This window comes from Ranitomeya imitator, chromosome 10, assembly GCF_032444005.1.
Source record: "Ranitomeya imitator isolate aRanImi1 chromosome 10, aRanImi1.pri, whole genome shotgun sequence".
Lineage (NCBI taxonomy): Eukaryota > Metazoa > Chordata > Amphibia > Anura > Dendrobatidae > Ranitomeya > Ranitomeya imitator.
Window position 1 is genome coordinate 1,889,096 of NC_091291.1, and position 13,994 is coordinate 1,903,089.

The window sequence follows — 13,994 nt, forward strand, 5'->3', positions numbered from 1 at the left end:
GTATGGAGCACTATATGGGGCCATTATACTGTATGGATTACTATATGGGGCCATTATACTGTATGGAGCACTATATGAAGCCATTATACTGTATGGAGCACTATATGAGGCCATTATACTGTTTGGAGCACTATGTGGGGCCTTTATACTGTTTGGAGCACTATATGAGGCCATTATACTGTATGGAGCACTATATGGGGCCATTATACTGTATGGAGCACTGTGGGGCCATTATACTGTATGGAGCCTATATGAGGCCATTATACTGTTTGGAGCACTATGTGGGCCTTTATACTGTTTGGAGCACTATATGGGGCCACTATACTGTTTGGAGCACTATATGAGGCCATTATACTGTATGGAGCACTATATGGGGCCATTATACTGTATGGAGCACTATATGGAGCCATTATACTGTTTGGAGCACTATATGGGGCCATTATACTGTATGGAGCACTATATGGAGCCATTATACTGTATGGAGCACTATATGGAGCCATTATACTGTTTGGTGCACTGTATGGAGCACTATATGGAGCCATTATACTGTTTGGAGCACTATATGGGGCCAGTTATACTGTAAGAAGGACTATGTGGGGCCATTATACTGTATGGAGCACAATGTGAGGCCATTATACTGTATGGAGCACTATATGGAGCCATTATACTGTATGGAACACTATATGGGGCCATTATACTGTATGGAGCACTATATGGGGCCATTATACTATATGGAGCACTATGTGGGGCCAGTATACTGTATGGAGCACTATATGGAGCCATTATAGTGTTTGGAACACTATATGGGGCCATTATACTGTATGGAGCACTATATGGAGCCATTATACTGTATGGAGCACTATATGAGGCCATTATACTGTATGGAGCACTATATGGGGCCATTATACTGTTTGGAGCACTATATGGGGCCATTATACTGTATGGAGCACTATATGGGGCCATTATACTGTATGGAGCACTATATGGGGCCATTATACTGTATGGAGCACTATATGAAGCCATTATACTGTATGGAGCACTATATGAGGCCATTATACTGTTTGGAGCACTATGTGGGGCCTTTATACTGTTTGGAGCACTATATGAGGCCATTATACTGTATGGAGCACTATATGGGGCCATTATACTGTATGGAGCACTGTGGGGCCATTATACTGTATGGAGCCTATATGAGGCCATTATACTGTATGGAGCACTATATGGGGCCATTATACTGTATGGAGCACTATATGGAGCCATTATACTGTATGGAGCACTATATGGAGCCATTATACTGTTTGGTGCACTGTATGGAGCACTATATGGAGCCATTATACTGTTTGGAGCACTATATGGGGCCAGTTATACTGTAAGAAGGACTATGTGGGGCCATTATACTGTATGGAGCACAATGTGAGGCCATTATACTGTATGGAGCACTATATGGAGCCATTATACTGTATGGAACACTATATGGGGCCATTATACTGTATGGAGCACTATATGGGGCCATTATACTATATGGAGCACTATGTGGGGCCAGTATACTGTATGGAGCACTATATGGAGCCATTATAGTGTATGGAACACTATATGGGGCCATTATACTGTATGGAGCACTATATGGAGCCATTATACTGTATGGAACACTATATGGGGCCATTATACTGTATGGAGCACTATATGGGGCCATTATACTATATGGAGCACTATGTGGGGCCAGTATACTGTATGGAGCACTATATGGAGCCATTATAGTGTATGGAACACTATATGGGGCCATTATACTGTATGGAGCACTATATGGAGCCATTATACTGTATGGAACACTATATGGGGCCATTATACTGTATGGAGCACTATATGGGGCCATTATACTATATGGAGCACTATGTGGGGCCAGTATAATGTATGGAGCACTGTATGAGGCCAGTTATACTGTAAGAAGGACTATGTGGGGCCATTATACTGTATGGAGCCTATATGAGGCCATTATACTGTTTGGAGCACTATATGGGGCCAGTTATACTGTAAGAAGGACTATGTGGGGCCATGGGCCTCTCACTCTTCTGAAAGAACAATTTGAGGGAGATATTGTAGATAACGGAACGCCTATCATTCCCTACGTTCTAGAGTTCAGAGACTGTCTCGCCCAACTAGCTACCTTGGCTAATGAACATCAGCAAATGGCCCAGTCCAGTCAAAAAGCCTGGTATGACCATAAAGCCAGGACCCGGGGAAATTTTGGACAAAAAGTGCTCATGATTATTGCAACCCCTGCCACTGTACAAGGAACTATAAACTATTGAGCAATGTGGACTAAAGTGAGCAGGCCAGAGGTCTGTGTAGACCTCATAGCGTGCTCACTTATTATGAGGGGGGAGAGGTTGTGATGGTGTGATATGCTATGTGGGTATCATTTTTGTGTATATTGGACAAAAGTCTTGGCACTGTTGGAAAAATCATGTGATGCTTCTCTAATTAGTGTAATTAACAGCACCTGTAACTTACCTGTGGCACCTAACAGGTGTTGGCAATAACTAAATCACACTTGCAGCCAGTTGACATGGATTAAAGTTGACTCAACCTCTGTCCTGTGTCCTTGTGTGACCACACTGAGCATGGAGAAAAGAAAGAAGACCAAAGAACTGTCTGAGGACTTGAGAAACCAAATTGTGAGGAAGCATGAGCAATCTCAAGGCTACAAGTCCATCTCCAAAGACCTGAATGTTCCTGTGTCTACCGTGCGCAGTGTCATCAAGAAGTGTAAAGCCCATGGCGCTGTGGCTAACCTCCCTAGATGTGGACGGAAAAGAAAAATTGACAAGAGATTTCAACGCAAGATTGTGCGAATGTTGGATAAAGAACCTAGACTAACATCCAAACAAGTTCAAGCTGCCCTGCAGTCCGAGGGGACAACAGTGTCAACCCATACTATCCGTCAGCGTCTGAATGAAAAGGGACTGTATGGTAGGAGACCCAGGAAGACCCCACTTCTTACCCCGAGACATAAAGCCAGGCTGGAGTTTGCCAAAACTTACCTGAAAAAGCCTAAAACATTTTGGAAGAATGTTCTCTGGTCAGATGAGACAAAAGTAGAGCTTTTTGGGCAAAGGCATCAACATAGAGTTTACAGGAGAAAAAAAGAGGCATTCAAAGAAAAGAACACGGCCCCTACAGTCAAACATGGTGGAGGTTTCCTGATGTTTTGGGGTTGCTTTGCTGCCTGTGGCACTGGACTGCTTGACCGTGTGCATGGCATTATGAAGTCTGAAGACTACCAACAAATATCGCAGCATAATGTAGGGCCCAGTGTGAGAAAGCTGGGTCTCCCTCAGAGGTCATGGGTCTTCCAGCAGGACAATGACCCAAAACACACTTCAAAAAGCACTAGAAAATGGTTTGAGAGAAAGCACTGGAGACTTCTAAGGTGGCCAGCAATGAGTCCAGACCTGAATCCCATAGAACACCTGTGGGGAGATCTAAAAATGGCAGTTTGGAGAAGGCTTCAAATATCAGGGACCTGGAGCAGTTTGCCAAAGAAGAATGGTCTAAAATTCCAGCAGAGCATCGTAAGAAACTCATTGATGGTTACGGGAAGCGGTCGGTCGCAGTTATTTTGGCTAAAGGTTGTGCAACCAAGTATTAGGCCGAGGGTGCCAATACTTTTGTCTGGCCCATTTTTGGAGTTTTGTGTGAAATGATCAATGTGTTGCTTTTTGCTTCATTCTCTTTTGTGTTTTTTCATATAAGACAAATTAAATGAAAATAATAACAAATAATTTGTGTTTGCAATCATTTTCAGGAAGAAACTGAGTATTATCTGACAGAATTGCAGGGGTGTCAATACTTTTGGCCACAACTGTATGTAGGGCCATGGGGAGAATGGAGCTGGAGAATCGGACTGTGACGGGGTCATCATTCTTTGTCGGGGGCATTGAGGGGGGTACAGTCAGATCATCATACTGTGCGTATGGAGGGTGCTGTGGCGGAGTTCACAGTGGGGGGTCATACTGTGTTTGGGGGCACTTCTGTTTGCATCAGACTGTATTATCTGTATTATTCAGGCTTTTCTATCCTTTGTTATTACATATGTAAATTAGGCCACTGGGCCATCTGCTCTTACAGAACATATTGTATTATTCCAATATTTTATTCTGAGATTAGTTCATTAAAATTTATTTTGTTTGCGGCACAACCCCTTTAAAGAGGTATTCCCATCCCCAAGATCCTATCCCAATATCTAGCAGGTGTAATAATAGTAATGTTAGTAAATGCCTCCAATTAGAAATGTAGTCTAGTTCTTCTGATTCACCATTTCTCTTTCGTCATGTACATTGCAGGACCTTAGGTATCCATGGTTACGACCACTGATAAAATGACAGCTAGTTATATAGTTGTTAGTGGTCGTAACCACGGATACCTAAGGTCCTGCAATGTACATGACGAAAGAAAAATGACAAATCAGAAGAACTATACCTCCTTTCCAATTGGAGGCATTTACTATTATTATTATGACCCCTACTACACATTGGGATAGGATCTTGGAGATGGGTGTACTCTATAAGTTTGTTTTCATATGAAAAGTTTATTGTTATACTTGATAAGGGAAAATTTCCTGAATTGTAGACATTTTATCTTGGTAAATCTGGAGGTCGTCCGAGCCTTTGGTGTCCGAGCCTTTGGTGTCCGAGCCTTTGGTGTCCGAGCCTTTGGTGTCCGAGCCTTTAGTGTTCGAACCTTTGGTGTCCGAGCCTTTAGTGTTCGAACCTTTGGTGTCCGAGCCTTTGGTGTCCGAGCCTTTGGTGTCCGAGCCTTTGGTGTCCGCCTCTGTGTATTTCAGCCTGACGTCCCTGCGTGTCTACACCGTGAGCCAATGCCTCGCTTACACACCAGCGTTCTGCAGGATGTCAGGGGTTAAATGCTGCAGTGAACGTGACCTGCACAGAGGAAGGAGCTTGAGCTGGCAGAGGGGAAGAAACTGAAGGTGGGAACAGAGGGGGAGGAGCTAGAGGTGGGAACAGAGGGGGAGGAGCTAGAGGTGGGAACAGAGGGGGAGGAGCTAGAGGTGGGAACAGAGGGGGAGGAGCTAGAGGTGGGAACAGAGGGGGAGGAGCTAGAGGTGGGAACAGAGGGGGAGGAGCTAGAGGTGGGAACAGAGGGGGAGGAGCTAGAGGTGGGAACAGAGGGGGAGGAGCTAGAGGTGGGAACAGAGGGGGAGGAGCTAGAGGTGGGAACAGAGGGGGAGGAGCTAGAGGTGGGAACAGAGGGGGAGGAGCTAGAGGTGGGAACAGAGGGGGAGGAGCTAGAGGTGGGAACAGAGGGGGAGGAGCTAGAGGTGGGAACAGAGGGGGAGGAGCTAGAGGTGGAAACAGAGGGGGAGGAGCTAGAGGTGGGAACAGAGGGGGAGGAGCTAGAGGTGGGAACAGAGGGGGAGGAGCTAGAGGTGGGAACAGAGGGCATTTTGCTGCTAGAAAATGAGTGTTCCACTTCTTTAGAACTTTCTGAGCTGATGACATTGGACAATAGACTGTACTTATCTGCCCTACACTCAGTCTGTTGCCCGGTTTTAGGGAGGGTTCTTCTGGTCTCCCATCTGGTGGTTTATGTACCCCCACTCTTGTGACTACATATTACTTGACCTTCGGTGGTCTGGGAGTCGGGTACAAGGTTTTCGGGAGAGAACGGTATTTATGGGGGGGATGCAGCTCCTCCTCTGGGGTGGAGCTTTTCAGTATGATAGTCACATGACTTCTCTCATTCGAGGTCATGTGACTTGGTATTGGCAGGATCGGGATTCTTGGATGGTATCCACCATGTCCAGTAATAATCAGTGCCCCCCTTCCTTCCAGGGACTGACGAGCGGCCGAGAGAGACGCTGCTGACCATGAACTCATCAGAGGACTTCCGCCGCAGTAAGTGCTCGCAGTGCTGCCAGAAAGATGAAGGTTGAGAATATGGCCAACTTTCCCGTACTCCTGAATGGTAAATCTACTCCTTCCTGCCAAGAAGCGGGTTATTGGGGTGTACAGCAAGGCAGAGGCCCTCCGACGTATCCTCTGACACCCCCGTACACTGGTATCTGCCTCCTCCGTACACTGGTATCTGCCTCCCGATGTCAGGTGATGGGTGTGGGGCTGTATATGGGGGACCTGTATAGATTGTGTGCTCCTTTCATCAGATGAGAACGGCTGGCAGAATTCCGTCATCATCATTCCAGCGCTTTTCTCAGGCTCCACCCTCATCATAGTCGCCATTATCTTATGGAGGTCAATCCGCAGAAAGAGAGAAAAAAGACAGGAATCCGAAGGGAAAATGAAAGGTAGAAAGTAAACGTGTGTGTGTGTGTGTGTGTATATAAAATGTGTGTGTGTTACATCATACTGCTGTCAGATTACATTGCAAAAACCTGCTGACAGATTCACTCTAAATCTGAGAGAAGAACAGACAAACTCTGCTACAAAGGTGAGGTTGTGGAGGACAGATCATGTCACAGGCCATACACCCGGGAAAGCCTGAGCACTGCAACAAGACACCAGGTAGTTATACTGCATCAGCGAGGTCTCTGCAGGAGAGACATCACTGCTACTGGGCTGTTCAAGAAGAAGCTGCACCAGGAAACGGGTGACACTGAGGAGCAGCAGGGGCATCCAGGGAAGCCGGGCAACAGCTGAGACACATATTACAGCCCTTCAGTATCGAAGGATGTCCAGCAGTGCCACCAAGTCAGGTCTCTCCAGGAAAGACTTCACTGCTACCGGGCTGTTCACGAAGAAGCCGCACCAAGAAACGGGTGACACTGAGGAGCATAGACGCAGGGGCATGCAGGGAAGACGGGCAACAGCTGAGACACATATTACTGCCCTTCAGTATCGAAGGATGTCCAGCAGTGCCACCAAGTCAGGTCTCTCAGGAAAGACTACACTGCTACTGGGCTGTTCACGAAGAAGCCGCACCAAGAAACGGGTGACACTGAGGAGCATAGACGCAGGGGCATCCAGGGAAGCCGGGCAACAGCTGAGACACATATTACAGCCCTTCAGTATCGAAGGATGTCCAGCAGTGCCACCAAGTCAGGTCTCTCAGGAAAGACATCACTGCTACTGGGCTGTTCACGAAGAAGCCGCACCAGGAAACGGGTGACACTGAGGAGCATAGACGCAGGGGCATCCAGGGAAGCCGGGCAACAGCTGGGACACATATTACAGCCCTTCAGTATCGGAGGATGTCCAGCAGTGCCACCAAGTCAGGTCTCTCCAGGAAAGACTACACTGCTACTGGGCTGTTCAAGAAGAAGCCGCACCAGGAAACGGGTGACACTGAGGAGCATAGACACAGGGGCATCCAGGGAAGCCGGGCAACAGCTGGGACACATATTACAGCCCTTCAGTATCGAAGGATGTCCAGCAGTGCCACCAAGTCAGGTCTCTCAGGAAAGACATCACTGCTACTGGGCTGTTCACGAAGAAGCCGCACCAAGAAACGGGCGACACTTGAGGAGCATAGACACAGGGGCATCCAGGGAAGCCGGGCAACAGCTGGGACACATATTACAGCCCTTCAGTATTGGAGGATGTCCAGCAGTGCCACCAAGTCAGGTCTCTCCAGGAAAGACTTCACTGCTACTGGGCTGTTCAAGAAGAAGCCGCACCAGGAAACGGGCGACACTTGAGGAGCATAGACGCAGGGAAGCCGGGCAACAGCTGAGACACATCATGTTACTGGATGTCCAGCAGTGCCACCAGCTCAGAACTGGCAGCAGCCATCTACTGTGCCGAGATGTCCGGCCAGAAGTCGTCTTCATAGAAATGTGGCTAAGAAGCCCTAGACATGGAAACAAGGAGAAGAAACGCCGCTCTGCAGGAAAACATAGGAACCGGGAGGCAGAACAATGTCAGCCGGTCTCCAGACCGAGGGGTAAAATGTGGAATATTAGGCTGCGGCAGAAGCAGATTATTCCTGAAGAGCGGCACAATAATGAGGGTCTGCAGGAGCAGTGACGCACGATGGGGGTCCCGCACAAGTTGTGGATTTGCTCAGGATTAATGGTGTCCTCAATGCTGAGAAACCCAGGAGATACTCACCATCATGTAATATCATCAGGAGGCCTCACATTTATTCTGCTGCCGGACAACGAACCCCAACATCCAGCCAATGTCATTAATAGAGAGAAGTCCTGGGGGTGATGATCCGTCCCGGAGCCCTGATCTCCCATCATCCCGTGTGTCTGGGATCACATGAAGGATCTGCACAAGCCTCATACACAGTAGATCTGGGGGAGTTCTCCGAGATGTTTGGCCCGAGACCCTCCATGACCAGTGTAGTACGACGTCTGCACATTGCTGTGTGTATACAGTGTCTGCTCTCTTCTCTATACAGTGTAATATATATATATATATGTGTACAGTAGACGCACCGTACTATTACTCTGTCTCCTGTTCTAGCTCTCTATGGGGACTGGGCAGTGAACGCTGCGGGGGTCTTTGAAAATTCCCTGGATGATGCGGTCCTGGAGAAAAGACAGCTGCCTGCGGGGTGGACGCTGGAGCACAGGGTGCCGGTGTGTGATGGCCACTTTGGTCCAATTAGTCGGGTGGACCTGTGTCGCCCGGGCGAAGCCAATCTGCAGGTTGTCCTAAAGGAGCTGTCCGGTAAGAGGGGCGACTCTGGGGGGTCTCAGTAGGGAGAGGCAATAGTGAAGTATATCGTGGCACTACTGTGTCGGTGCTCAAGAGAGGTTTCCCACACCAGTATATATAATAAGTAAATAACTTGGCACTCAACTAAGTGGGTAGTGAAAAATTGAACAGAAAATCTTTTATTACTTGTAACAGCAGTCCAGCATAAACGTTTCGGTTTTACATTTAAACCTTCTTCAGTAGACCGACTGCTAGCGTAATGGAAAATATGGAAGACTGTTACAGGTAGAAAGGTCCTATGATGTAGTGGTTTGTTAAACCTCAATGCTATCGGAAAGTATCCGGATAAACGGTATGTGTTTATATATGTTCGTCCGGAATGGGCTGTAGAAGGTCACTAGTAAGAAATAATGAGACCCATACAGGGTGCTATAATGATGCCCATATTAGATATAAGGAATGGTGTCCGACAAATAACCTGGAGTAGAATATAATGGCCGAAGCAGAAATATATATATATGCACATATGCAACCCCGGAGGAACGATTAATGATCTAATATAAGAGAAGTTTTTAATATATGATAAGAGAAGATTCTCATATGAAGCAGGTCCACTCCGGTATACTGAGAGCAAATGGTGTACATCAACGCGGTGTCCGCCGCTGGTTGGTTTCAGTAGGGAGAGGAGCACAGAATGACCTGCCCCTGCTCATGTCCTCTGCAGAGCATTGCAGCCCCGGAGAGGTGCAGGATTTCATCGACCTGATGAAGTTTTATGTCCAGGTCTGTAATCACAACAGTCTGGTAACAATGCTGTGGTGTCAGATCGAGAGGAGACCCCCGAGCATCATCATGAAGGCCATGAGCCACGGAAACCTGCTCGCCTTCCTCAGGAGCTCACAGGAGGTAATATCAGTGCCCCCCATGGAGTGGCCTGCCCCAGTAATGGCTGATAACAGGGGTCCAACCACCGGCGCCCGGTGCAACATGGCGGCCAGACCTCCCCATACACCTCCCAGCTGCTTGTTTTCCCACAATCTCCGCCCCCTCTTCTTTGATTGACAGCTCTGTAGTAGGGTGGCGATAGATGTAAAACAAGCAGGTGGGAGGAGTATGGAAATGTCTCCCGCCATGACAGAGGCCCTTTATAGAAGGACTACATATACCAGCTGTCCTCTCTCTCATGTTTAGGGTGCACAGGCCTCCGAGGGGGCTGCCCCCCGAATCACCGAGAAGGACGTCTACTCAATGGCTTTACAAGTGGCTAGCGGTTTGGTAAGTGACTGAATGGAGGACGATCGCAGGACACAGAAGTGGACAGGATTAAGGGGAAGAGAACAGAGGAGTATATGGAAGATGGTGGACAGAGGGGTCTGGAGGAGGATGAGCAAAAGGTTAGAGGGGTCTGGAGGAGGATGAGCAAAAGGTTAGAGGGGTCTGGAGGAGGATGAGCAAAGGTTAGAGGGGTCTGGAGGAGTATGAGCAAAAGGTTAGAGGGGTCTGGAGGAGGAGAGGGGTCTGCAGTAGGATAAGCAAAGGGTTAGAGGGGTCAGGAGGAGGAGAGGGGTCTGCAGTAGGATGAGCAAAGGGTTAGAGGGGTCTGGAGGAGGATGAGGAAAAGGTTAGAGGGGGCTGGAGCAGGATGAGCAAAGGTTAGAGGGGTCTGGAGGAGGAGAGGGGTCTGCAGTAGGATGAGCAAAGGGTTAGAGGGGGCTGGAGAAGGATGAGCAAAGGTTAGAGGGGTCTGGAGGAGGAGAGGGGTCTGCAGTAGGATGAGCAAAGGGTTAGAGGGGGCTGGAGGAGGATGAGCAAAGATTAGAGGGGTCTGGAGGAGGAGAGGGGTCTGCAGTAGGATGAGCAAAAGCTTAGAGGGCTCTAGAGGAGGATGAGCAAAAGGTTAGAAGGGTCTGGAGGAGGAGAGGGGTCTGGAGTAGGGTGAGCAAAAGGTTAGAGGGGTCTGGAGGAGGATGAGCAAAGGTTAGAGGGGTCTGGAGGAGGATGAGCAAAAGGTTAGAGGGGTCTGGAGGAGGATGAGCAAAGGTTAGAGGGGTCTGGAGGAGGATGAGCAAAAGGTTAGAGGGGTCTGGAGGAGGATGAGCAAAGGTTAGAGGGGTCTGGAGGAGTATGAGCAAAAGGTTAGAGGGGTCTGGAGGAGGAGAGGGGTCTGCAGTAGGATAAGCAAAGGGTTAGAGGGGTCAGGAGGAGGAGAGGGGTCTGCAGTAGGATGAGCAAAGGGTTAGAGGGGTCTGGAGGAGGATGAGCAAAAGGTTAGAGGGGTCTGCAGTAGGATGAGCAAAAGGTTAGAGGGGGCTGGAGGAGGATGAGCAAAGGTTAGAGGGGTCTGGAGGAGGAGAGGGGTCTGCAGTAGGATGAGCAAAGGGTTAGAGGGGTCTGGAGGAGGATGAGGAAAAGGTTAGAGGGGGCTGGAGCAGGATGAGCAAAGGTTAGAGGGGTCTGGAGGAGGAGAGGGGTCTGCAGTAGGATGAGCAAAGGGTTAGAGGGGGCTGGAGGAGGATGAGCAAAGGTTAGAGGGGTCTGGAGGAGGAGAGGGGTCTGCAGTAGGATGAGCAAAGGGTTAGAGGGGGCTGGAGGAGGATGAGCAAAGGTTAGAGGGGTCTGGAGGAGGAGAGGGGTCTGCAGTAGGATGAGCAAAAGCTTAGAGGGCTCTAGAGGAGGATGAGCAAAAGGTTAGAGGGGTCTGGAGGAGGAGAGGGGTCTGGAGTAGGGTGAGCAAAAGGTTAGAGGGGTCTGGAGGAGGATGAGCAAAAGGTTAGAGGGGTCTGGAGGAGGATGAGCAAAAGGTTAGAGGGGTCTGGAGGAGGCGAGGGGTCTGGAGCAGGATGAGCAAAAGGTTAGAGGGGTCTGGAGGAGGATGAGCAAAAGGTTAGAGGGGTCTGGAGGAGGAGAGGGGTCTGGAGCAGGATGAGCAAAAGGTTAGAGGGGTCTGGAGGAGGATGAGCAAAAGGTTAGAGGGGTCTGGAGGAGGAGGAGGGGTCTGGAGGAGGATGAGCAAAAGGTTAGAGGGGTCTGGAGGAGGATGAGCAAAAGGTTAGAGGGGTCTGGAGGAGGATGAGCAAAAGGTTAGAGGGGTCTGGAGGAGGATGAGAAAAAGGTTAAAGCTTTCTGGAGGAGGAGAAAAAGGACAGGTGTGTGGAGGAGGAGCCAAGCAATTTGTTGACAGGTGTGTGCGCCTCCCCGTTGTCTGTCTTCCCTTGTTTCACTGTTGCTATGTATTGATGGTCGGTGGTTTTGGGGGGATGTGTGACATATATTACAGAAATTGCCTACATGTGCATCCCTCTGTCCCCCCAGGAATATCTGTCGGGGACCCACGATCTGGTCCATGGCTATGTGGCTGCGTGTAACCTCCTTCTCCATGAAGATCTCAGCGTCCAGCTCTGCGGTCTGGGTCTGGCTGCCATACAGTACAGGAGTGGGTCCGTCCCTGTGCGGAGAGCTGCCCAGGTGCCTCTGAAGTGGCAGTCACCGGAACGGCTGAAGGGTGCGGATATTACAGAAAAGAGCGACGTGTAAGTGACCCTCGATAGTGGTCCGAGTTTGTGGAGATGTGTGAGTGACTCCAGATAGTGGTCGGAGTCTGAGGAGATGTGTGAGTGACCCCAGATAGTGGTCGGAGTCTGGAGATGTGTGAGTGACCCCAGATAGTGGTCGGAGTCTGTGGAGATGTGTGAGTGACTCCAGATAGTGGTCGGAGTCTGTGGAGATGTGTGAGTGACCCCAGATAGTGGTCGGAGTCTGAGGAGATGTGTGTGTGACTCCAGATAGTGGTCGGAGTCTGTGGAGATGTGTGAGTGACCCCAGATAGTGGTCGGAGTCTGAGGAGATGTGTGAGTGACTCCAGATAGTGGTCGGAGTCTGTGGAGATGTGTGAGTGACCCCAGATAGTGGTCGGAGTCTGGAGATGTGTGAGTGACCCCAGATAGTGGTCGGAGTCTGTGGAGATGTGTGAGTGACTCCAGATAGTGGTCGGAGTCTGTGGAGATGTGTGAGTGACCCCAGATAGTGGTCGGAGTCTGAGGAGATGTGTGTGTGACTCCAGATAGTGGTCGGAGTCTGTGGAGATGTGTGAGTGACCCCAGATAGTGGTCGGAGTCTGTGGAGATGTGTGAGTGACTCCAGATAGTGGGCGGAGTCTGTAGAGATGTGTGTGTGACTCCAGATAGTGGTCGGAGTCTGTGGAGATGTGTGAGTGACCCCAGATAGTGGTCGGAGTCTGTGGAGATGTGTGAGTGACTCCAGATAGTGGGCGGAGTTTGTAGAGATGTGTGTGTGACTCCAGATAGTGGTCGGAGTCTGTGGAGATGTGTGAGTGACCCCAGATAGTGGTCGGAGTCTGTGGAGATGTGTGAGTGACTCCAGATAGTGGGCGGAGTTTGTAGAGATGTGTGTGTGACTCCAGATAGTGGTCGGAGTCTGTGGAGATGTGTGAGTGACCCCAGATAGTGGTCGGAGTCTGTGGAGATGTGTGAGTGACCCCAGATAGTGGGCGGAGTCTGTGGAGATGTGTGTGTGACTCCAGATAGTGGGCGGAGTCTGTGGAGATGTGTGAGTGACTCCAGATAGTGGGCGGAGTTTGTAGAGATGTGTGAGTGACACCAGATAGTGATCGGAGTCTGTGGAGATGTGTGAGTGACCCCAGATAGTGGTCGGAGTCTGTGGAGATGTGTGAGTGACTCCAGATAGTGGTCGGAGTCTGTGGAGATGTGTGAGTGACACCAGATAGTGATCGGAGTCTGTGGAGATGTGTGAGTGACACCAGATAGTGATCGGAGTCTGTGGAGATGTGTGAGTGACACCAGATAGTGATCGGAGTCTGTGGAGATGTGTGAGTGACACCAGATAGTGATCGGAGTCTGTGGAGATGTGTGAGTGACACCAGATAGTGATCGGAGTCTGTGGAGATGTGTGAGTGACACCAGATAGTGATCGGAGTCTGTGGAGATGTGTGAGTGACACCAGATAGTGGTCGGAGTCTGAGGAGATGTGTGTGTGACTCCAGATAGTGGTCGGAGTCTGAGGAGATGTGTGAGTGACCCCAGATAGTGATCGGAGTCTGTGGAGATGTGTGTGTGACTCCAGATAGTGGGCGGAGTTTGTAGAGATGTGTGAGTGACTCCAGATAGTGGGCGGAGTCTGTGGAGATGTGTGAGTGACCCCAGATAGTGGGCGGAGTCTGTGGAGATGTGTGTGTGACTCCAGATAGTGGGCGTAGTCTGTGGAGATGTGTGAGTGACCCCATATAGTGGTCGGAGTCTGGAGGGATGTGTGAGTGACTCCAGATAGTGGGCGGAGTCTGAGGAGATGTGTGAGTGACTCCAGATAGTGATCGGAGTC

General features: G+C 49.5%; 1 protein-coding gene across 4 annotated transcripts in view; it reads left to right on the forward strand.

Annotated features, from left to right (window-relative positions):
* Positions 1-13,994, forward strand: part of LOC138651875 (tyrosine-protein kinase STYK1-like) — a 63,560-nt gene that overhangs the window by 39,645 nt on the left and 9,921 nt on the right. For 2 of the 4 annotated variants that reach the window (XM_069742452.1, XM_069742450.1), the window contains exons 2-7: positions 5,853-5,915; positions 6,182-6,322; positions 8,445-8,651; positions 9,364-9,545; positions 9,831-9,914; positions 11,952-12,169. In XM_069742452.1, coding sequence (XP_069598553.1) covers positions 5,888-5,915; positions 6,182-6,322; positions 8,445-8,651; positions 9,364-9,545; positions 9,831-9,914; positions 11,952-12,169 — 860 coding nt within the window. In that variant the 5' untranslated portion in view covers positions 5,853-5,887. Of the gene's footprint in view, positions 1-5,850; positions 5,986-6,181; positions 6,323-8,444; positions 8,652-9,363; positions 9,546-9,830; positions 9,915-11,951; positions 12,170-13,994 lie in introns of those variants that run through there. The other 2 variants (XM_069742448.1, XM_069742451.1) reach the window with 2 other exon arrangements.